The sequence below is a fragment of the Marmota monax genome, unplaced genomic scaffold, assembly GCF_021218885.2.
Source record: "Marmota monax isolate L192 unplaced genomic scaffold, Marmota_monax_Labrador192_F-V1.1 WCK01_AAM20220418_F8-fsc00173, whole genome shotgun sequence".
Lineage (NCBI taxonomy): Eukaryota > Metazoa > Chordata > Mammalia > Rodentia > Sciuridae > Marmota > Marmota monax.
Genome location: NW_026694620.1, coordinates 1,224,557 through 1,250,298, shown reverse-complemented (window position 1 = coordinate 1,250,298; position 25,742 = coordinate 1,224,557). Strand labels below are relative to the sequence as shown.

Genomic DNA, 25,742 nt, shown 5'->3' with positions numbered 1-25,742 from the left:
CTATTGGAAGAACCATTGCTAGAAACATAGCTGCTAAAAATGTTCATTGAATTAAATTACTCTCAAAATGTTTAATGATGAAAACCAAAATATTAACTTAATATTCCTTGATTTTAAAAGAAAAAAAAACTATTTGAGAAAACCTACAGCCTTTTGTTAAAAATGAGCTGGAAAGAAAATAAATAAAAAGCCGGCAAAGTGAAAGGTAAATGATATTCATAGTGCTTCTCTTTGCTACCAAGTGCTGGGCTCCTTAGGGCTCCAGGCAGAGGTCTGCCTTCTCAGTGACCACTCTGTAAAGCTCAGCCTTTCCTCCACTTTTAGAAGCTGATCATGGATGGAAAATAGGCAGGTTATAGTATTTTTTCCATCTTCTACTTAACAAATGTATTTATTGACTTACTTGTATTGATGCAAAAAAGTTTTGAAATCAGTTAAAGACATTTAAAAATACATACATGGACAAAACTATGATTTGTACACTTGTTACTTGACTCTCCTTTTTTTCCCAACTCACTTATCCTTTCTTTCCAAATAATTAGTTTAGTTAAATATCTACTGCATCAGAGATTGTTACTATGAACAAAGGAAAAACACATTGCTACAAATAATTTAATTTTGACCAAGATATATTCCCTCTGACTACATAAAAACTAAAAAAAAATTAAAATTAAAATAATAATAGTAATAAAGTTAATTCTAATGTCTCAGGAGCAGTTTTTTATATACAATAATAGTAAATGAACACAATAGAGAAGACTATGGTTAGCGTAATATCAATTTTCATTTGCCAAGAAAAAAAATTTTACTTTGCATTGATCGCACGGTCACAAGCATAAAGTTAAAGTGATCAACTCTGTGAAAGAGTAGTTAATGTTCTGTTAGTCATGCTCTATTTTAAAATAACACTTTTTTTTTTTTTAGGGTAGTCAGGTTATTAAACCAAAACTACCTTTTACAGTGACTGCCTCAGAAAATGATATGTAATTTTGTTTCTTATATTGAATGTAAAGTTCAACACTACACATAGTTACAAAATCACATCCCATAAGAAAGGCCTCTGGGTACTTACATAAGTATTAAATAATAGAAAGTTTCTCTTTAAATTTATGGCACCATTTAGCAATGACTTGCTTAGAAAATGCAACATGCTATTTTATCCACAAATGTAAAGATTTTCTTTCAAATGTATCTTGATCGTATGCATTGTGTAGTCATTAGCCAAATATAAAAGTGAGATTCTCAGGTAAATAATCCAAAACTATAGTTTGGTAGCAGGAGGCAACCTACTACCAACTAAGTCTTACAAGAACAACTTAGTTGTGGGTTATAAAATCTAAGCAGAAGCTTGTAAGATGGCTCAGTTAGATTAGTTAGAGGATCTCTGAGATAGCTGGTCAAATAGATATTTGTAGGATTATGTACAGCAACTGCCAAAGCAATAGAAGAAAGTATCAATCATGTACCTTATACTAAAAAAGGAACACTATTTTAAATCAGTTGCTAGAGCCTAAAATTACAGATGTCTTATTACATAAAAGAGCTAGAAGTTTACCAACTCTTACCTACACTAAAGAATTAATAATAACTTCATTATAGGATTTGGCTACTTAAAGTAAATCAGTACCAAATCTTTCTGTTGTTTTCTTTAAGTCTCTGTAATGCATTAATCACACTCCAAATATATTTGTTTTTGCAAAGCACATATTTTCACACATGTAGTTGGAATCTAATGCCAACTATTAGTATTTAAACTATTTTATATCTATAATATCTATAGTCCATACGTGGGTTATATAACTATTTCTAAGATCATATTACCCATACCTTACTTCAACTGTGTCATAGAGTAAATTTCTGGTTCTTACTGAAAAAATTATGTACACTCAACTTCTAATCCTTAATTTAACCCCTAAAGGAGTTTATTTATATTCCACCATGTTTCAAACTGATTTTGAGTTACTACATACATCTATACATTGTTCTACTTAAAACTCTGTAAAGAAGAGAGAGAGAGAGAGAGGTTCAAAACATAGTTTACCAATAGAAATGGTTATCCAACAAATAAGAATACCCAAGAATAAAATTGGGGACGAGGGATGTATCAATGATAGCATTTGCCTAGTATATGTGAGGCCCTAGGTTCAATCCCTAGCACCACAAAATAACAACAAATGTGCTTTTTGCAAGAAAGACAATAAAAAATTATATCTTCCATTAGATATTGGGAAGAAGGTATGGGTTAATTCTTTCACCTCTAGGGGTGTCTGTCATTCTAGCCACAGAGTTTTTTTTAAAAAAAAAAAAAAAAAAAAGCAGATTATTATAATTAGACTCTAGCCATAGTCGTCCTTTAATTATAACTAAAACACCTTTGAAAGAGCAAATAATAATAATAATAATAATTTAAATACCAACTTTTTTCAATTACCTGTGTCTAAAATTGCCAGTTGAAATAAAGTCTCCTTTCCTTTTTTATGATTGATGACTGCCACCTAGTGGATAGACACCACTTCCCTCCATTTCTACAGTGAGGCTTTCTAGGGTTTACCCAAGCTTTTATGGATACCAACCTCCACTGAAAGCTTCTTTTAGAAACTGAAAAGGAGAAGCAAGAAGCTTTCACATTGCCTTATATATGTATATTAGTTATATATTCATTTTTTTAATTTAGAATGGGACATTACATAGCTATGTAATTAGATGGTATGACCTTTAAAAATAAACACAGCTAGTCAAAATAGTTATTCTATCACTATTTCTTTAGAATCTCTTTTTGCAAGTGAGAAATATAGCATACATACTACAGTTCAAAATTCTTCAGATACAAACATGCAAGTTGACTTAATTACATATTAATTTTATTTAAAGTAAAGCAAAACAACAACCACAGCATTTCAATTAAGGAGCACAGGAAAATCGCAATGCCTTCACATTTCTCTAGTTGCCATTCAAATAATAAAGTTTTAATGGCAGAGTTAAATGAAGTGAAGAACAAATAAGTTCAGCAAACAGACTGAGCAATACAGATTCAAAATACTACTCTGTCTTCCTGTGTTCTTTCCCACCAAAGTGTGCTGTTTAAAGTTCCACAGCTATTATCTTCTTCCTCTTGTTCTTTGGTGAGTTCTACAAAAACCTGAATGAAAGGAAATAAATGAATGAAGTACCACACAGCTCCAAGACCTTTTAACAAAATGAGAAATGGGATAAGGCCACATCTAATTATATTAACCAGTATTGAAAGAGGCTTACTGATATTAATACTATTTAAACAAAATAAGTTATCTCCATTAATTACATGCAAAGATGAATGCCTGTTCAAAGGATTAATAAACTGTTGATTAATATGTTAAGTAGCACTGTCATAAAAATAATTATAAATATTTAAATAATTTAAGATATTTTAATATGAAACACCTTTCTTTACCAAACAGAAAAAATTGAGCTATTCAAAATAAGCAAATGGAAATTAGCTTGATTTAACTATTCCATGTTATATACATGTATCAAAATATCACATTGTTCCCCATAAAGGTATACAAATATGATTTGTAAATTAAACTTTTGAAAAAATTGAAAACAATAAGCAAATAATTATAAAGTTCCCTATAACTATACAAAGTTTAAGATTATTCTACAATGATTTTATAATATCACAGTATCTCTTTCTTCAATCTAAACCTAAATAATTGCTATTAGATACTTTGTACTTTAAAATATTTTTTTTAAATTAACTTTAAAGTACCTGTTCCAATGTTGCTTGAGAAAAGCTATATTCCTCAATGGCAAAAGTCTGTTTAGCTATTAAAATATAAAAATAGGATTTTAATTATCAGTATTTTAAAAGGATAAAATGGCAATCACTAGTAAGATAGCTAACAATCTATTTTAAAAACTCATGTAAACAACTCATTTAAAATTGAAGATGTCAAAATCTGTTACTTTCCTTTCAAGTCTTCTTTTCTCTTCAGATGCCAATTCCTCTACAACCTTAAGAACTTAATGTTTATTACTTGTCTTATTTCACCTTTTCTAATCTCCTCTTTCCCTCCTGTATCCCCTTCGTCTTTATTCCTTTCTTGTAATATCTGCTATGTCCCTTTCCCCAACTCCCCTGTAACCTGTTCTTTGCTTCTGGGACTAGATTCTGAATATTAAGAATTTTTTTTTTTTTTGTACCAAGGATTAAGCTCAGGGGCATTTAAAAACTGAGCCACGTCCCCAGTCCTTTTTAAAAATATTTTATTTTGAGACAGGGTCTCACTGAGTTGTTTAGGGCCTCACTAAGTTGCTGAGCATGGCTTTGAACTCGAAATCCTCCTGCCTCAGCCTCCCAAGCTGTTGGGATTACAGGCATGTGCCACCACACCTGGCTCCAGAAGATATTCTATATTTATTTCAGATGCTTTTGCAATCTAATCCAATGCCATGTCTGCTATCATACTGAATTCTTTAATTCTTCCTAAGCAGTTCAGGTTACTTTTTTTTTATTATAAAGAAATCATCAGAAAAACAGAATTTACCTTTATACTCTTAAGGCTAAAAAACATTGATCCATAGATGTTATATAGGGTATAAGAAAACCTTTTATTCAGCATTCACATAATAATAACCACAAAAATCCCATTATTTGTATTGAAAGATATTAATAATAACCCTTATTCATAGGTAATGCTATAAACTAACCTGTGTCTGAACATTTGCCCAATCCAGGGCATTTAACCTCTCTTAACTGCCACCAGCACATATTTTTGTACTTTCACTTATTTTTTAAATGCACAAATTCAATACCAAGTACCTCCAAAGGAAAAAAAAGTTTAAAAATAGACTTTTTTTTGTTTGTTTGCTTTGTTTTCTAAGAATCCAGATTCTTTCAATAACCTTCTTTAAAACTTAGAAGAATGCCCACCCTCTTGCACCATGAATTCTCCTGTCATTTGCTGCTACCACTAGAGTAGGAAGTAAGGATTCAAGAAATACAATGCCGCTGGATGCTGGACAAAACCACTGAGAGACAAGCTAGCTGATCATTTATACAGATGTAATATAATAAACTATGCTGTTTGGTGTCCACTGACAATTCTAAAAGGTTTACATTGTGATAGTTGTTCTACAAAATCCCTAAAGCATTTATATTTATCTATATCTTACATTACATGAATAAAAGATTATGTTCTTATTTGCCATAGTTTCAACAATAGGTTGCCTCCAGTTCTGAACTTTTTAAATAAAATTCTTTCATAATTTGAGAACTACCTTACAAAATTTTAGAATACTACTAACCTTCTTCCAGCTTAGAAAAAGATTGTGAAAGAGACTGAACATCTTCCTTAGGAATTTTATAAGCCAGAATAGAAGAAAAACTGAAAACAAAGATAAAATGCAGAAAAATTTAAAAATTACTACAACTGTGCTCTAATGCTCAAGTTTAAACATTTTTTATATTCAGAATTAAACTCTAATAAGTTTATTTGAAATTTATTTGGATAAAAATTGTTTGAAATGATAAAAGAACTCCATCCATAGTAAAATAATTATCATTACTACCAAGTAAGAACTTTAAAAATTTTAAGTACTATTAAATATTGAAAGACATTACACTGAACAGACATAAAATTCCATCAGATTTTATTAGCCCAGTATTGGTGATAATACAGAAGTATTAATGTGAGATACAGATATAATCAATGACTAAAGATTTTTTGGCTAATCCTTAATATAACCTTTTATGATTATTGCACTATAATGAAATATAACTAAGTTAAAAATATTTTACCTTTCCTGGCGGCTTGCATTTGGAAAAATATACTGAATTTCTCTGTGAAGGCGGTCTATTTCTAGATTTTCTATCCAGTCCTTTAATTTAATTTCCAAAAAGTAGCCTTTTCCAAATTTACTCTTTAAATGTTGTACTGTTCCAATACATCTAAAGTAATTTTTAAAAGAAAGAACAGGGAAAAAAATGGCTTGACAATTTCAAAGAATGATTGCTCACTTAAATCTTTATAATTTTTTTTTTGAATAAAATTACGCTGGAGTACTTTTACATTTACAGGAAATGAAAATGGCAAAGATGCAAATGGCTTTCCAGTTCTCCCAGCACCATTTGTTGAAGACGCTATCCTTTCTCCATTGCATGCTTTTATCACCTTTGTCTAATATAAGGTAGTTGTAATTTTGTGGATTGGTTTCTGTGTCCTCTATTCTGTACCATTGGTCTACCTGCCTATTTTGGTACTAGTACCATGCTGTTTTTGTTACTATTGCTCTGTAGTATAGTTTAAAATCTGGTATCGCTATACCGCCTGATTCACTCTTCCTGCTTAGTATTGCTTTTGCTATTCTGGGTCTTCTGTTTTTCCAGATGAATTTCATGATTGCCTTTTCTATTTCTTCGAGAAATACCGTTGGGATTTTGATTGGCATTGCATTAAACCTGTAGAGTACTTTTGGTAATATCACCATTTTAATGATGTTGGTTCTGCCTATCCATGAACAAGGTATATCTTTCCATCTTCTAAGGTCTTCTTCTATTTCTCTCTTTAGGGTTCTGTAGTTTTCATTGTATAGGTCCTTCACCTCTTTTGTTAGGTTGATTCCCAAGTATTTCATTTTTTTTGAGGATATTGTGAATAGGGTGGTTGTCTTCATTTCCATTTCAGTGGATTTGTCACTGATATACAGGAATGCCTTTGATTTATGCGTGCTGATTTTATATCCTGCCACTTTGCTGAATTCATTTACTAGCTCTAGAAGTTTCTGGGTAGAACCTTTTGGGTCTGCTAGGTATAGGATCATGTCATACGCAAACAGTGCTAATTTAAGTTCCTCTTTTCCTATCTTTATGCCTTTAATTTCTTTCGTCTGTATAATTGCTCCGGCCAGTGTTTCGAGAACTATGTTGAATAGAAGTGGTGAGAGAGGGCATCCCTGTCTTGTTCCAGATTTTAGAGGGAATGCCTTCAGTTTTTCACCGTTTAGAATGATGTTTGCCTGAGGCTTAGCATAGATAGCTTTTACAATGTTGAGATAAGTTCCTGTTATCCCTAATTTTTCTAGTGTTTTGAACATAAAGGGATGCTGTACTTTGTCGAATGCTTTCTCTGCACAAAAGTTAACTCAAAATGGATTAAGGAGCTAGGAATCAAACAAGAAACTCTGCGTCTAATTGAAGAAAAAGTTGGCTCTAATCTCCACCTCATGGGGACGGGCCCCAAATTCCTTAATAGGACACCTGTAGCTCAGAGTTAAAATCAAGAATCAACAAATGGGACTTACTCAAACTAAAGAGTTTTTTCTCAGCAAGAGAAACAATAAGAGAGGTAAATAGGGAGCCTACATCCTGGGAACAAATTTTTACCCCTCACACCTCAGAGAGAGCCCTAATCTCCAGAGTATACAAAGAACTCAAAAAATTGAACAATAAGAAAACAAACAACCCAATCAACAAATGGGCCAAGGATTTGAACAGACACTTCTCAGAGGAGGATATACAATCAATCAGCAAATACATGAAAAAATGCTCACTATCGCTAGCAATCAGAGAAATGCAAATTAAAACCACCCTAAGGTACCATCTCACCCCAGTAAGAAAGGCAGCAATTATGAAGTCAAACAACAACAAGTGCTGGCGAGGATGTAGGGAAAAGGGTACACTGGTGCATTGCTGGTGGGACTGCAAACTGATGTGACCAATTTGGAAATCAGTATGGAGATTCCTCGAAAAGTTGGGAATGGAACCACTATTCGACCCAGCTATTCCCCTTCTTGGACTATTCCCAAAAGACCTAAAAAGAGCATACTACAGGGATACAGCATCATCAATGTTCATAGCAGCAAATTCACAATAGCTAGATTGTGGAACCAACCTAGATGCCCTTCAACAGATGAATGGATTAAAAAAAATGTGGCATGTATACACAATGGAGTATTACTTAGCAATAAAAAACAACAAAATCATGGCATTTGCAGGGAAATGGATGGCATTAGAGCAGATTATGCTAAGTGAAGTTAGCCAATCCCTAAACAAATGCCGAATGTCTTCTTTATATAAGGGGGGTGACTTAAAACAGAGCAGGGAGGAAGAGCATGAGAAGAAGGTTACCATCTAACAGGGATGAGAGGTGGAAGGGAATGGGAGAGAGAGGGGGAATTACACGGAAAAGGGAAGGACACCCGCATTGTTATACAAAAATACATATAAGAGGATGTGAGGCAAAGGGGAGGAAAAAAATAAATATAAAAATAAGAGAGAGTGAGAGAAATGAGTTATGGTAGTTGGGGTAGAGGGAGGGGAGGGGAGGGGGAATAGGAAGGGGATAGGAAGGGCAACAGAATACAACAGACACTTGTTTGGCAGTATGTATAAACGTGGCTGTATAATCAACGTGATTCTGCAATCTGTACACGGGGGAATAATAAGAATTCATACCCCATTTGAAACAAATGTATGATATATGATGTGTCAAGATGAATGTAATGTTTTGAGCAACCAATAAATTTCTGATGCTTAAAAAAATAAATAAATAAAAATAAAAATAAAAAAAGAAAATGGCAAAGATGATAAATACAGCATCCCCTTATCCTTTATCCAGTTTCCGCTCCCATGATATTTTCATGTTATTTCCCATGGTACATTTGTCAAAATCAAGAAATCATATTATTACACTAGCATAAAAACTGAACTCCAGATTTCATTTGGATTTTACCAGTTTTCCACTTCTGTCTGTCTTATTTATGGGATTCTGTTCCACAATGCACTCAACTGTCACATCTCCTTAATCTCCAATGGTCAGTGGCAATTTCTTATTCTTACCTTCTTTTTCATGATTTGGATGGTTTTCACAAGTACTAGTTAGATGTTTTTTGTTAGCATGTCCTTCAGTTTGAATTGCCTGATAATTTTCTCATGATTAGATTAGAATGTGGGGTTTGGGACATAATAGCACACTGTTGAAGTGCCCTTCACATCACATCACATCACATCAGGGGGTATGTGATATCTACACAATATTGCTTTAGTTAAGGTATATGTCAGGTTTCTCAACTGTAAAGTTACTATTTTTCCCTTTCCACATTTTAGTTTTTTAGAAGAGACTAGCTAAATCCAGCCTAAACTTGGGTATGAGATAGTGGAATATTCAGCTCCCCTTTTGCAAAGGGTTAATATCTACATATATTGTTTGGAATCATTCCAAAAGTAAAATTTTCTTCTCTACCCACAGTTACTTATTTAATTATTTATTTATGCATTAACTCATTTATTTTATACTGTGTTATATAATACAATATAATGCCTAACAATTTGTTAAAATAACAAATATCCTAACCTTAAAATAACATTTGAAACTACTGAATAATTGAGCCAATTCCTAATGCAAGTAGCTAGTCATATCTGAAGGAAGATAACATTTCCAACTAATTCTATAGAAAACTGAATCAAAAATTCAAACAAAGAAACATTTTTTTAACATTTAAACTAATGTATCTGACTATATGTTTTTGAAAGAATGACTTTCAAAACCCACCACCCAACTCTCCTTTCCCAAAAGGCCTACTGTGTAAACATGTACCTTAACTGCCCAGACACCATAATAGCCACTCGGTCACAGACAGCTTCTGCCTCCTCCATGTAATGAGTGGTCAGAATTGCAGCCCGCTTTTTGTTTTTAAATGCAGTTCGAATTGCTCGCCTGTTAAATAAAATACAAAGAGGAATATCTTTTAATGAAAATAATGGGTATTTTAATTTAACTATTTGGTTACTTTGGTTAATTAAAACTTATTGAATATCAATTGCTATCGCTATTATTTTCTGCCCAACTATGATGTATTTGAATTTATTTTCTCTTCATTTTGAAAGCTAATCAGATAAAGAGATATTTCATGATTTCAAATGTTCATGTGGGATAAAAGTTTAAGAAACAATTAATTATACAGATAGATGGGGATGGGAATGTGGCTCAAGCGGTAGCGCGCTCGCCTGGCAAGCGTTCGGCCCGGGTTCGATCCTTAGCACCACATACAAACAAAGATGTTGTGTCCGCCGAAAACTACAAAAAAATAAATATTAAAAAACTCTCTCTCTCTCTCTTTAAAAATAAATAAATAAAATAAAGATATTGTGTCCATCTACAACTAAAAAATAAAATAAATTTTTTAAAAAAATTTAAAAAAAAAAAGATCGATGCTTTTTCATGTTTTAAGAAAAGTAACCATAAAATCCAACTTATATTTTATCAATATGGAAATCAAGGTTCAGAGAAGTATTCAACTAATTAGTACTTTAAATTACCAGGCAGAGTTACAACATAAGTTTAAGACAATCGATAACTTAATGTTACATGATTAGGAAAAACCTTTCTACAAACTATTCAAATACCAGAATAGTTTATTTTAATAATTACTCATATGCTTATTTCCATTCTGGAATATATATATTATATATAGTATATATGTCATATATAACATATATAAAATACATATACTATATATACTGTATATATATATATATAATATAGTATACTTCACAAAAAAATAGATAAAATTTTAAAAGAATAAGGTGATCTCTGGAAATCTAAATATTTAGCTATTTTATTATTTACATAGGATTTTAAATCAAGATATACACATAACTATTATTATAACTAAAAGTTACAGTAAAATAAACTGCTTTTTTTCTTCCAGCATCAGGCAGTACAGTGTGTCTCAAGAGTTGTTTGAGTCGTACTCACCACATATGCTGTTTGGCTTTAGGATCCATACCTGTGGATGGTTCATCTAGCAGAGTAATCAGAGGATTCCCCAGCATACTTAGAGCAAAACATAACTAGATGGAAGGAAAAAAAGAGGAGATAGACTGTTAAGGCTTTACTGTGAGGAATTTTATCAAGACAGCCATGAGCATTAAACTATCAATAGATATATCTATTGTTTCATCAAAGTACCTTTCGCTTGATTCCCGCAGGTAGTTTCTTTATAGTTTTTTGAAGATGTTCTTTTAAATCAAGGGCATTTGTTATTCTGAAAAGTGAACAACATCAAATGAGTGTACCAAGATATGAATAAATAAATGTAAATTGTCTGTGATCAGACATTGCTTTCTCTAAAACAGTTAACTCAGTTGGAGCTTAGTATAATTATGTAAGAACAAGAATCTTTAATTTATATCATTTTAAACAAATTAATGTCTTGATAAAATGATTCACTTTAAATGAAAATGTTTCATGACATTCAGAGGTACATTCATTCTATTAGGAAAAGAGCCTTTTATTTTCATAGCTAACACAATTTTGTTAAGAAAACATGAACAAGTATTTATCATTTTCTGTGAAAACAATGATCCACAGAAATGCTTGATAAGGAATTTTTAAAATGTAAAATATAAATCTCCCCAAGTAACAAAAGAAACCTAAGGACATTTTACCGATTTATTATTTCTTTCATGTCACTTGCATTCATTCCTTTCACAGCTCCATAAATTTCAAAATGTTCTTGTAATGTAATATCTGGCCACAGTGGGTTTATCTGAGGACAGTAACCCAAATACTTAATGGAGTCATCATCTTCAGTTGTGTCTGAAGTATAATCTCCTAGAAATACCTACAGAAATACAAACCAATTATTAGGAAGTATTTTTCGGTCAGTATCTATTGTGAGGGAAGTAAGTTGATTATTTCAAATCCCTTCCTATGACCAGAATAATATAAGGTTAGAATTTTATTGCTTTTTTTTAATCTTAATTTTGTTTATTTATTTTTATGTGGTGTTGAGGATCAAACCCAATTTTATTGCTTTTTGATGATGGAAGGACATACATACCTAACCAAGATGAAGGTTAGTGACGAGGACAGAAAGGTGATTACAGTGAATAGCCAGGTAGGAAAGTAAGGCACAATTTTAACTAGGATAACCAGGGGGCTGCATCAGAAGGTAATATTTGAGCTAAAGTGAATTTAGCTGTTCGAATTTGTGGGAGATAAGGTATAGCCAACACAGGAACAGCTCCAGTAAAAACCCAAAGAAAAGAGTATACCTGGGGGCTAGGGTTGTGGCTCAGTGGTAAAGTGCTTGCCTAGCACTCATGAGGCATTGGGCTCAATCCTCAGCATCACATAAAAATAAATAAAATAAAGGTATATTTTAAAAGAGTGTACCTGTTTTTTTCCAGGAAAGCAATGAATTACTTACTGGAGCTGGTGTGAAGTCAGCAAGTGGGGAAGACACAGGAAATAGGAGCAGGAGAGTATTGTGAAGTTTCTACCAAGTGGTGAGTAACTTGCTAATAATCAAAGACTAATCAATGGCAGAGCCAAGACTAGCTCCCTATCTCCTGAAATTAATAAAACTATCTTCCATTAAGTAGATAAATCACTCATGCATGTAAAAATCATAAAAGTAGAAATACCATATATGCATGTCTGCATCTATGTATGAAAATGTTCATCAATTTCATCAAAATCCCAATTTGTCATTAATTATCTTAATTAAAAATAAAAATCCTACTTGACAAATTCCACACCACTGATACATACCTGGCCTGAAGTTGGTTCAATATCACCAACCAGAATATTAATAATTGTACTTTTTCCTGCACCATTTGGACCCAACAATCCCAAGATCTCTCCTACAGGAATTGAAAGAAAAATAATCATCATATTCAAATGAAATGAAATGGAAATTACTCTTCTGGAAAAGATATTTATAGAAAAGTAATTAAATACCAACCTTTTTTCACAGAAAAAGAAACGTATTTAGCTGCCACTTTCTTTACTTTTCTTGAATGAAGAAAATCTTTCTTGTCATCATATTCTTTATATAAATTGCTGACCATAATGGCTGGTTTCTAATAACAAAAACAGGATTCAAAAAGCGAGTTATAAAACAGATATGTGTCATTTCGTTTCATGACAGGCTGCACTATCAGTTATGCCTATATTATAAGAATAAATTGCTAATAAGTATGCATTATGAGTAGTATACAAGTAAACTTCCACTCATGACTGAAATCATGGCTTATTCAAAAGTTAGTTGACAAAAATACTTTTTCCATGAAAAACTTTTTTCAGACTGATACATATTCAAAGAAAAATATTTTTCAGATTAAATTTTATGCATTGGTAACTTACATTTCACATTTAATATGACTTAGGCATAAAGTCTAAATTACCTCCTCACAACACTGGCAACTCATCAGCTCTTTGACCTTTAGTCTCTCAGCCTTGACATCTTCATCTTCATCCTCATTGTTTGGTGGTTCTGGAAACTTCCTAGTTTTGAACTTTGTTGAAAGGGTCCTAAGAATATAAATATAGTAAATTTTCAAATAATTAAGATACTAAGAAATTTTGGCAGTACATTGAGAAAAGATTTTTTTAAGAACATTCACATGAAATCTAAGATTATTTCTGAAAGCTGGAATTACAAGTATATTTTTAAAAAATTTTAAATATTTTTAAAAATAAATTTAAAAAATAAAAGCATATTTTTCATCGATGGCTGGCATTTAAATAATATTATCTACATCACTTCATTTATCTTTTCAACATTATTATTTATGACTAGTATCTGTCAGGTATTCTCCACAAGGAGATAAAAAACATGAACCATTTCCTCAAAGAACTTAGAACTTAGGTATAAAGTGAAATTGCCCACAAAGAGTAGATAAGGGCTGAAGTCAGAACCCACAGAAACCTCACTCTTGTGGGTAGACAGAGGAAGTGCTTACAAAGGAAATTCTGATCAGGAACAGAAGAGGCAAAAAGATGATACCAACGTGGAAAACAGAAAAATATGAGGCAGGGGGAGTCAACAATGTTAAAAGCTTCAGACAAATAAGTTGGGCTGACCAGACAAGACAATGATAAAACCATTAGTTGCCTTACTGGAAATTAAAAAAATATATATCAATGGAGAGGTAAGGGAGAAAACCAGATTGTAGGAAGTTAAGGAGTGAATGGGAGGTCAATACCTGAAGATGAAAGATTTCTGGCTATGAGAGAAAAAAATTCAGAAGTAACCATCCAAACATTATGCTAAGTGTAAAACTGTATACTCAATACTAATTTATTATCTAAATCCTACAATTTAATAAAGGTGCTTTCTGGTGAGTCAGAATTTTCCAACATTAAAATACAGTGCCCACTATGGTGAAAAGTAAATAAATATGAGAGTTAATACATTTAATGTACTTAAGAGAATCATTGGTCTTTTTTGGCTTAAGTTTTTCAAAATTCATTTCATTATTTCTTTTCTTAAAAATGTTTTAAAATGTACTATATAAATATTTAAAATACTAGGCATGCAGTAAGCACAATGGGAAGGACATATGCATCAATTCTAATTATATATATTAATGTTAATTTTGCAAAAATAAGTATAGAAAATTTTTAAAAAAAGAAAAATATGCTAAATGAAAGAAGCTAGACCAACATAGACTAAATATTATATAATTCCTGTTATATAAAAAGTTTGCAACAGGCACACCTCACAGAGACAGAAAGTAGCTTAGTGATTACCTAGGGCTAGAGCCATGAGAGGACAGACAGGAAAGCAATTGTTAATCCCTCAATGGGCCTAAAGATTGTTTTGGGAGTACTAATACTGGAACTGTTTCAAAATTATGTAAATGGTGATGGCTGCATAATTTCATAAACTTAGTAGAAATGTTAAAAACTTAAATACAAAAATTAACTGACCTGAAAAAGGGATCCTTCCTTATTGATCTCCCTCCATGCTTTTTTTCATAGTACTGTAAGAGGAAAATCCATAGTACACACTGCAGATAAGGCTAAAAGAAGAACATGAACAGCTCAGGATTGAATCTGATGAAGTCATTCTTTCTTTTTTTCTTTGCCAACACAACCAAGACCACATGCATCAGGTTCATTAATAGCACCATCCCCAGCAAAAAAAAAAAGCCAGGCTCAGTGACACATGCCTGTAATCCCAGTGGCTTGAGTGTCTCAGGCAGGAGGGTCGCAAGGCACTAAGCAATTCAGTGAGACTCTGTCTCTAAATATAAAAATAGGGCTGGGGATGTGGTTCAGTGGTCGAGTACCCCTGAGTTTTATCTCCAGAACGCCCCACATTTGACTTCCTGTGCACCTTGTTTTTTATGCAACAGGATAAAAACTAAACATAGTTAATTTACAGAGATGGAAATTACATAATACTGAGAAAATGGATTTCTAAAATTCAGGTTTTATGCTGGGCACAGTAGCATATGCCTATAACCCAACATGCCCATAAACCAGCAGCTCTGGAGGTTAAGACAGGAGGATCGCCAAGTTTAGGGCCAGCCTCAGCAACTTAGCAACTTAGTGAGACCTTGTATCAGAATAGAAACCAAAAAGGGCTGGGGATGTAGCTCAGTGGTAAAGTGCCCCTGGGTTAAAATCTCCAGTACACAACAAAAACAAAACAAAAAAAAAAAACAGTTAAAACCAGACAACCACACCATTGTTAGGGTAACAAGCTGACACACAGAAACACTTTTGTTATTTCTTACCATTATAACAGCCACTAAAAGTCTGTCCCATGGATTGTCAGTATTCTCATTTTTTTGTAAATTCTTCCAAGAAACCTAAGACAAAAAAATTTTTAAATGTATATTCTGAACATGTAATATTTGAATTAAAATTAAAAAAAACATATAAGTTAGCTTTTCATATTCATAGGCTATGCTCTATACTTAAACTCTTCCTTGACCCCAAAAATTTCTGAGAGTAGATATAAATTAAACATATTAAACTTAAAAGAGGAGAGGGTAGTAGCGTATAGAATTAACAGCAATTCTAAATCAATAATTCATAATAATTTTTTCTAATAAATGGAAAATTCTTTCAATTATTTAGACTTAATAAAACTAATGTGCTTTTGGAAATTAACACTTTATTTTCTCTCATCCCTTTCTAGTATAATATGCTACTTAATCCTTGAAAAACTCCTAAAAACAAATACTGATTGAAACCACATCTTACTTCAAATTATGTACATTATTTTGAGCATCAAAGAACATGTAATGGGCACAGTCCTTTTCCTCTGACAATTTATATTTAGACATGCTTAAAGATTTCATACTTCATTTCAAATTGCTGTATTAATAACTTAATCAAATAGTAGCAGTTAATTTGATGTATCCTGCTATTTTCAGTACAAAAGCTAAGATTCCAAAGATTAGGCAATATATATATATTTATAGAATTAAAATATTAAAATATCTAAGAGACTTACTTACCTTTATGAAAGATATCAGGCAACCTAGAAGCGGATAGATTGGAACAGCTATGCAAAAGGTATAATGAAAAATAGCTGTAACTGTGTATCCCATAAAGAAAGTTATTTCAGTGATTGCAATACAAGCTAATGCTGTCTGAAGGAAAAAAAAATGAGAAAATAAGTGACAAGGTATTTAAATCTTTCATATAACTTACTTACAGATGGGTGCCTTAGTACATTAACTATGTTTTCAAACCTCTAATAAATCATGGAGCCACGCATGACACTTAGCCAGAAAGCATCAATATGCTGATACCAGTTGTTTGCAGCTGGTATGTTTGCCATACTAGTTGTTAAGTGCTTTTAATATCATCCTTTCATGGAATGGATTATATGGAAGATAAATATACAGGCAAAAAGATGCATCCAGTTCTCTATCTAAATTCTGACATGATTTTTTTTAGTATAATCATGAAAGAATTTATGACTTTTAAATAAGCTGTTACAAAAAATATAAAATGTGACTTACCACTGAATAGATAAATGACCAAAATTCTTTGGTATTTATAATTTTCTTATAAGTGAAAGAAGCAACATAGGTAAACAGAATAACTGATGGAACATAACCAATGAGGCAAAACACCTGCAAATCAGAAATGTTTATGTTTATGTAAAACTACGAATAGCCAGTAATACATACAATGTAAAACACCACAATCATAGTAAAATATTAATAATTATTCTGCTGGGAGCCATTAGCCAAATAGGTATGACAATTTCCTTGCCAGCGTACCCCATGTTGCTGACATTTTGCAGTGACATTGAATGTAGGTGACCTTGCTCAAGGACCAAGGCGGATTAGGGTGTTCCTGGTTTAAGATAATCGTGTTTAGGGCGTTCCCAGTTTAGGTTCCAGGTTTAAGGTTTAAGATTATTCCTGCTGGGAATAGGGCGTATCCTGCTGCCTGAGTTCCCCCTGAGTTCTCACGGGATTCAGACAGTATTTTTTGGGAGACAGATGCCCAGTGGAGGTGGATTTGTGCAGAGAACTGATTTGGGCAGAGAACGTGGATTTCCCCAGAACGTGTGTGTAGAGTGCTGGTGTGAGTTCGGGAATAAAGAATTGCTGTTTGAATCTACAAAGCTGTGAGTGGTTCGTGATTTTGTGCCCAGCATCTGTCTCCCAAAAAATACTGTCTGAATCCCGTGAGAACTCAAGGGGAACTCAGGCAGCAGGATACGCCCTATTCCCAGCAGGAATAATCTTAAACCTTAAACCTGGAACCTAAACTGGGAACACCCTAAACACGATTATCTTAAACCAGGAACACCCTAATCCGCCTTGGTCCTTGAGCAAGGTCACCTACATTCAATGTCACTGCAAAATGTCAGCAACATGGGGTACGCTGGCAAGGAAATTGTCATACCTATTTGGCTAATGGCTCCCAGCATTATTCTTTAAATTTTATTCAACAAATCTTTCCCAAACTGAAAGTGTGTGATTTAAATGAAGAGTTATTATCCATAATTTCTACTAAATCAATAAAAACATGCTTTTAATTTATTGCTAACACTATCCTGAACAATCACTTAAACAGAACACAACTTGCAGTTTTTTATACCAAGTAAAATGTTGTCTTATTTTATTAGAGGGAGTAAATATAGCTGTTTGAAACTTTATTTCACTCACTCAACTATTAGCTACTATTTAATATTGCATTTAATAAATTAACATGTTTTAAGAAAAGCATTATTTTATTTGGCAGACTTATATATAAGGCCACAATGGTCTCTGGTTAAAAAAAAAAATCTTTACTTTTCACCTCAGTGTTTCCCCTTTTTTCTAATAAAAACCATTTAATGAAAAGGTCTATTATCAAGTCATTTACATGTGAACATGAATGCGAATTAAGAGTTTTTCTTTGTATTTTAAGCCATGTTATAAATTATGGAAAAAAAGAGCTTTCTCCTTGTGAAATTATGGTCTGGCATAAGAAAAAACAAGAAAGACACTTTACAGAAGGAATACATTTAAATATTCCAGATTACACAAAGTATGTGGTCTGTGTAAAAAGCCACCTTGATCTTAAAAAATTATTTTAAAATGGTGATAAGTTATTGTTTTTAAAAATCACTTGTAGTAATACAAACTGAATTAATTAAATGTATCATATACAATAATTAAACACTGGTTCCATTTTCTTGTTTAACAAACTAATTTCCACATTACTCAATGCGGTCATGTATATAATTAATTTTTTAAAATAACATTTTATCTATAGGTAGCATGAGAACAACTGATGTTAACTTACCACGGCAAGGAACTTTACAGCATAAAAATATAATTCATAATGAAATGCGAATAAACTTCCTAGCATCAAAAAAAGAATAACAAAAAATAAGGGAATATCAACAATTGCTTGTCCAATCCAATATGCAGATGGCAAAAGCCCTGAAAGTTTAAGTTGAGTATAAGCTTTGATCTAAAAAGGAGAAAAAAAGAAAGTTTTATTGTAATTTCATTTTACAAACAAAAACTAGTAAATTATTATAGAACTCCTAAATTTATATCAAGAGAAAAACTCCATATTCCAGGCCGACAGGTAAGTACTCCTGACATTAAATACTGAGTCCATTTAGCCCTTAATGTGGCTTACTATTTGTGAAATATAATAACTTCAATGAGATTTTTAAGAATCAGAATAAAACAAAGCAAAAGAGGTTATGTCATGGGAGTTATGGCTGTGCAAACAATGAGGAGCCAAAGTACTTACTTCTGAAAATTTGTGGAAATGAATGGAAATCTGTGTAAACAGAAAAAGGAGTCTCATTTTTTAAAACTGACCTTTAATAAAAACACTAACAAACTGCCAAATACCCTCTGGATTTGAATAGAGCTTCAGATTAAATGTTTAACTTAGTACACAGAAAATTTGAGACTCTTACATTAAGATGGTGTAGTATATAACTGTAAGGTGCTATTATAATACATGTAAATAGCATTTTCATGCATGAGAACAGTTTTTCTCTCATGCTCTCATTACTTAAATTTTTTTAGATTTTTTACAAATTCAAATACCTAATAATCTTATTCATTTCTATCATCTATAAAAATATCTATTCTTAATAATTAATATATTATATGAACAGGCCAACGGGTAAGACAAAGGATCCAAGAAATATAAAAATCAGTTAAAGAGGAAAAGGGGATATAACAGCTCAGTGGTAGATGCTTGCTTAGCATTTTTGATGCCATGGGTTCAATCCTCAGAACAAAGAAGAAGAAAAGGGGGAAAATGGACAAATGCTATGTTCAATAAATCAGAAGCAAATTTAAGTATAGGAGTAAATTAAAATATAAATACAAAAAAAGTCAAATACAGTCATTTTGTACAATTCTAACTTTAGTTATTCATTATTTTTGGTTGGAATATAAAAAGGTATATCCACTTTTGAAAATAATTGGTAATTTCTAGTGAAATTAAACATCAGAATACAATCTTTTGGGCATTTATCCTAGAGAAATGAAAATATGTTCATACGAAAACCTGCATGTAAATGTTCACAGCAACTTTATTGATAGGAGTGAAAACTGTTATCATTTCAGATGTGGAATACTAAGCAATTATGAAGGCATGGACTATTGATACACACGCATTTGGTGAACTTCAAAAAGCAATGGGGAGTTATGCTGAGTGAAATAAGCCATTTGAAAAAGAAAACATACTGTGATTCCATTTATACATTCTTGAAATATCAAAATTATAAACATGGGGAACAGACAAATGATTTGACAGAAGCCACAGGGGGAATGCAGGGAAGTGGTATGTGACTAGAAAAGAGCAATAGAAGTACTCTCTGTATTTTGACTTGAACAATGTCAATACTTGTAAAATTTTACTATGTTTTTTTTAGGATGCTACCACTGAGATAAAATGAATAAAGAGTATACAGGATCTCAGTGTATCATATCTTACAAGTGAAATGAATCTATAATTACTAAAAAATTAAAAGTTTAATATTAAGTTGAGTTGGGTACATTGGTTCATGCCTATAATTCCAGCTATTCAGGAGGCTGAGGCAGGAGGATCCTAAATTCCAGGCCAGCCTGGGCAATTTAGTAAGACTCTGTCTCAAAATAAAATAAAAAGGTATAGGGATATGGTTCAGTGGTAGAGCACTTGCCCAGCATGTGCAAGGTCCTAGCTTCAATCTCCAGAACAAAATTTAAGAACCAAAAAACCCCTCAAAGTCAAAGGTCAAATGTTCTCTTTCATAAGTGAAAACCAGAAAGAAAAAAAGAAATAATAAAAGGGGAATCTCATAAAACAGAAGGAAGAACAGTACAGTAGAAGTAGGGAACCAAGGGGGGGGGGGCAAGAGGAAGAACTGGGGAATAAATCTGACCAAATTATGCCATGTGCATGTATTAATATATTACAATGCATTCCAATCTGATATCTAACCAAATGTACCAATTAAATAAATAAGAGATGGAAGACCAATAGGGATGAGGAAGGAAATAAAGGCAGAGAGAAAAGGAGAAAAGATGGAAGGAAAAAGAGATGGTACTGGGTTTAAAATGGAGAAAACTATGTTATATGCATTTAAGAATATGTCAAAATGAACCCCACACAATAGTGGTGTTATTATAACTACAATGCACTAAAAATAAAATCTTTTAAGAAATGTAACTGTCTGGTAAATTTTAGAATGGTTGTAGATTTTATCTTTGTTAACTTTTCTATATTTTCTAGGGAGGGGGAGCATGGGAGGAATAGAGGAATTCTAGATAGAGCAGAGGGGTGGGAGGGAAAGGGAGGAGGCAAAGGATTAGCAAGGATGGTGGAATGTGATATCTATCACATCATTATCCAAAGTACATATATGAAGACACGAGTTGATGTCAACATACTTTATATACAACCAGAAATATGAAAAATTATATTGTATATGTGTAATAAGAATTGTAATGCATTCTGCTGTCATTTATTTTTTTAAAAATCAATAAAATTTTTTAAAAAAATAATAAAGATACATATCATAATATAAAACTTGAATATTGGGACTGGGGTTGTGGCTCAGTGGTAGAGCACTTGCCTGGCATGTGTAAGGCCCTGGGTTTGATCCTCAGCACTGCATATTAATTAATTAATTCAAAGATCCATTTACAACTAAAAAATATTTTAAAAAACTTGAATACTATTTTTTAAATTGCCTAAAGAATCATGTTATATTTATACTAAAGAAATTTACTTTCAATAAAATTTTTATTAAAATTTATTAGACTATATTTTTATTAAATTTTTAAAGATGAGTCTAAACTTATTTGTCATCATAGTCTGTAAACTAATAAACTTGTTTCAAAATTAAGATCATCCATTGAGAGAATAAAAATTTTTATCAGAGAATTAAGATACAATTTCAACACAGAGGAGTTGAGAAATTCAAACAGCCAAAAAAACTACAAAAGATAGGTAGTTGCCTGGTGGACAAAAGAAAAAGGTGGAGAAGAAAGTGAAGAATTCCGAAGAACTTGTGTATACTTAGCAGTTTTTCCCGGGCCCCAGTTATGACAATCAATTTCACCATTTTTTTTCATTTAACAAGAATGAAATGCCTGTGTATTCAACACACTCTACTAAAGGTAAAGAGAGGAAGGGTGGTGTTCCAGTTAGGATCATGAAGATCACAGTCAGTTTTCACATTCACAATGTAAATGAGCTGAGTCAACCTGAGCAACTTACATGAACACTCCCATCTTTGATTTACCGATTTGTAAAGTAGAAAAATAAAACTTAGCTCAAAACTTTATAAAGATTAGAGGATGCAATTTTGAAAGCACAAAGCAAGTACTTAAGTAACAACTATTATCACAATTATTATAATAATAAATTTATTTATTCTTTACTTCTGAAATAATTCTATATAAGATTTGCAACCATACAAATAGGTTAGTTTTGGACAATTCTTATTGGAATACCATACCTGTAATTTTTTAAAAACTGAGTCATACCTTATGATTCTCTGAATTTTCCATGGCAAAATAAGGTGGCATCGCAGTAACAATGATTCCAAGCAAAGCAGCTTGGAAATACAGCTCAATTTTAAAAACTATGTCAGTAATTTCCTGAAAGACATCCACAGAATAAGAAATGGAACTCAGTATCACTTTATACCACCTTAGTACATTCTAAAAGAGTATCACAGAATATCAAAACCTCTGAGGGAACACATTTGGATATCTATCCCAGGCTTAGTCTCTATGAGAGACTGGGTAGTAGGTTTATTAACAGGTGTTAGACTAGTACTAACCCTGATACTAATTCATTAAATAGCTATATGACACTGCACAAATCATTGTACACTATTTTTTTTACCTACAGCACAGAATAATCCAGCATACAAATTAACTTTCACCATGTAATAAAATAATAAGTCTGAAAATAAATTGGCATGTCCACCAGTGGTCCTATGCAATGATAAGAAATATATAAGGATGATCTTTGGTGCTCTTCATTGGTTGTGTGGAATATATGCTAACTGGGATCTTAGGTGCTCCTTTTCCCTTTGGAAAAACTTATCTAAACTCAGCTTTCTATAGAACTAGGAACTTCTCCAAAGCAAGGGAGATTTTAACTTCTACTGATCCCAATGTCCAAGTAGAGTTAACTAACTTTCCCAGACAGTTCAGTAAATAAAGTGCAGATCACACAGGACCAAAGGTGCTATGTCATCCTCCATCCCCAACAAGGCCACTTTCCTATCCACATTGTTTAAGAACATACTCTCATGAGGTAGAGAAGGCACCTTGCACTAGTGCAGGACCCACACTGTGTCTGGCAGATACTGAGGCCCTGGCACCTACTCCCTTGATGTGGAAACAGTGTATCACCCTCTTATTGACCCAAGCCTTCTGAATTTTACCATGTAGCAGTAAAGCTATTTTTTAAATTCATGCCATGTGACACTGCAGAATTTGCCTCAAACTCATATATGTGACAGTGGAAGGGCTGGACAGAATCCACAAACATGTGAACTAAGTAGTTCTACAAGAAGTGGAAATTAATGATTCTATAGTTGGATTCAATCACACAAAACCTGATTAAAGAAGAATTTAGAACATAAGTAAGACATCTATGAAGAGTAACCTTTAAAAAATCCTATGTCTTTCTCTCTGGTTTCAAAAATGGCTATGAGACCATGTTTGATGAAAAAAGTGCAAGATCTTTGGAATAGTTCTATATATATATATATATATATATATATATATATGCAGTAATATATGCAGTAATATCATAAAAACATGTATGATTATTTCAAAATTTTGAATTGTGATTACTTCTATGGAGGAGAGGAGGAAATGAGACTGGGGAGAGATAACATGGAATCTTAACTGTGTATTCAAAGTTGTATTAATTAAAAACAAGCATGATAAGGTATTAACATTTGAAACATTTTGGGTGCAGATATATATGGCTATTCTTTTTTTGTAGGTTTGAAATATTTCACAATTAAAAAAAACCCCACAGGTGAGATTTATAAGTTTGGTGAATTCTATATCATGTATGTGCTGGTGACTTACAAATATTTACTTTCGATTCAGAAATCACTCTAGATTCAGATATTCAAAATGCTTTCTAAAACTTTCTCAGGAAAATGCCACAAGAACAACCAATTTAGTAGGTTAAAAGTGAAATGTTTTTCCATCTCAACAAAACATTTAAAAATCACTCTTCTTCCTGTATTCTCCAAATCAGTGAATACTAGTACCAAGTACCACATTACTGAAAACTGTAAAATGCAAGACTCTCCTTCTCCTCACTTCACAAATGCAACAATAAGCAACAGTGTAAGAAAGTTAGGCCACTTGTTTTTAACATACATCTAGCACTAGAATCTAGAATCTGAAGTCTTTACCTTTCTTCTTCTAAACCCCAAACTCTCCATAGAATCCCTTTTCACTGCAGTGTCAGTGATCATCTAAAAATGAAAATTTTATATTTGTCTACATGTCTAAATATAACAAGAAGAGTAGGCACTGGCATATGCCTATAATCTCTGCAACTGAGGAGGCTGAGGCAGGAAGACCCTAAGTTCAAGGGCAGCATCAGCAATTTAGCAAAACCCTCAGCAACTTAGTGAGCTCTTGCCTCAAAATAAAAAATAAGAAGGACTGGGGATGTGGCTCAATGGTAAAGCACCCCTAGGTTCAATACCTGGTACAAAAAAAAAAAAAAAAAAGAAGAGTACCAAATTAATCTTCAATATGATTTCCAATTTAAAATATCAAAAGGTTATAGCAAATTAAAAGAAGTTTGGGGTATGGATTACCTAGCCATGATCATCTACATAAGTGAATGTGTTATTTCAAGTAAAAAATCTTCGACTTCACAAAGAAACCGGATTGTCATATTTAAAAATGTGTCTTCATCCACAATCCATGTTTTCCTTTCCTTTTGTCACAATGTAAGAGGTGCTTTGCCTCTGTCTACGCTCGCCATCTTAGATCTAATTTTTCTCTATCCCAAATCCTATTCTCATCAGGATACAAATGAACACAAAAGAAATGGAGGAGAAGAGAAGGAAGAAAGAAACAAAGGGAAAGAGTTCCCTGATCCTCCACCAACTGCTTGCTGCTCCACACCCCTGCTCTGCTTCTCTCAACCCTTCACAGGTAAACTCGAAAGTTGTCTCCCCTTGATCATCCTACTTCACATCTCAGTCCTCTATAATTTGGATAACATTCCAACCTTTCACTGCTTTAACCAAGGCCATCAATGATTTCCTTGTTGATAAAGTCACAGATACTTGTTCTTGCCTTGTACCTACCTCATCTGCTATCGATATTGATGAATAGCCCTGGCACTACCAGCACCCATTTCCAAGTAAAAAGTATGGCTGTCATCCTCATTTGCGATAGCTAAATAACCATCAATTCCTGACTTATTTTTCTTTTTGGTAGCACTGGGGATTGCACCCAGGGGCTCACAAATATTAGGCAAGCACTCCACCACCAAGCTACATGCCCTGTCCTTATTTATTTGTTTGTTTTGAGACTGAGTTTTGCTAAGCTGCCCAGGCTGGCCTTGAACTTGGTGATCATTCCTCCTCAGCCTCATAAGTAGATGAAATTACAAACATGCCTGGGTTAAGTCCTAACATTTTCACTTTCTGATCTATTCACATCTCACATAACCAGTATTAGTACCTAATTCAAGCTACTATAATCTCTCACTCAAATTGCTTCCAAAGCCCACTAAATGGTGGGCTCTCACTAGTCTTGACCTTCTACAACATACCCCGTAATATAGCTCAGGCAGTTTTTTAAAGCATTACTCTCTTAAATAATTAATCTTCTTTGTTTAAAGACCTTTTAGTAGCTTCTACAATCTATGTCAGAATGGAGTATAAATTTCTTAAGACAACACTCAAGGCCCTTCTTATCCTGGGACCTGCTAAGTCCTTATTTCATGCCTTATCATTCTTTGTCCCTAAACTGATGTCCCTTAGGACACACA

General features: G+C 32.8%; 1 protein-coding gene across 5 annotated transcripts in view; it reads right to left on the bottom strand.

The window, feature by feature from the left end:
* Positions 1–2,844: 2,844 nt before the first annotated feature.
* Positions 2,845–25,742, bottom strand: part of Abca5 (ATP binding cassette subfamily A member 5) — an 80,747-nt gene continuing 57,849 nt past the window's right edge. For all 5 annotated transcript variants that reach the window (XM_046422680.2, XM_046422678.2, XM_046422677.2 and 2 more), the window contains 17 exons: positions 22,238–22,351; positions 18,534–18,704; positions 16,751–16,864; positions 16,241–16,375; positions 15,512–15,586; positions 14,700–14,791; positions 13,172–13,298; positions 12,730–12,847; positions 12,537–12,628; positions 11,429–11,604; positions 10,950–11,025; positions 10,737–10,831; positions 9,576–9,695; positions 5,780–5,929; positions 5,287–5,366; positions 3,749–3,804; positions 2,845–3,139 (listed from right to left, as the gene is read on the bottom strand). In XM_046422680.2, the coding sequence (XP_046278636.1) occupies positions 3,032–3,139; positions 3,749–3,804; positions 5,287–5,366; positions 5,780–5,929; positions 9,576–9,695; positions 10,737–10,831; positions 10,950–11,025; positions 11,429–11,604; positions 12,537–12,628; positions 12,730–12,847; positions 13,172–13,298; positions 14,700–14,791; positions 15,512–15,586; positions 16,241–16,375; positions 16,751–16,864; positions 18,534–18,704; positions 22,238–22,351 (1,899 nt within the window). In that variant the 3' untranslated portion in view covers positions 2,845–3,031. The remainder of the gene's footprint in view (positions 3,140–3,748; positions 3,805–5,286; positions 5,367–5,779; positions 5,930–9,575; positions 9,696–10,736; positions 10,832–10,949; positions 11,026–11,428; positions 11,605–12,536; positions 12,629–12,729; positions 12,848–13,171; positions 13,299–14,699; positions 14,792–15,511; positions 15,587–16,240; positions 16,376–16,750; positions 16,865–18,533; positions 18,705–22,237; positions 22,352–25,742) is intronic.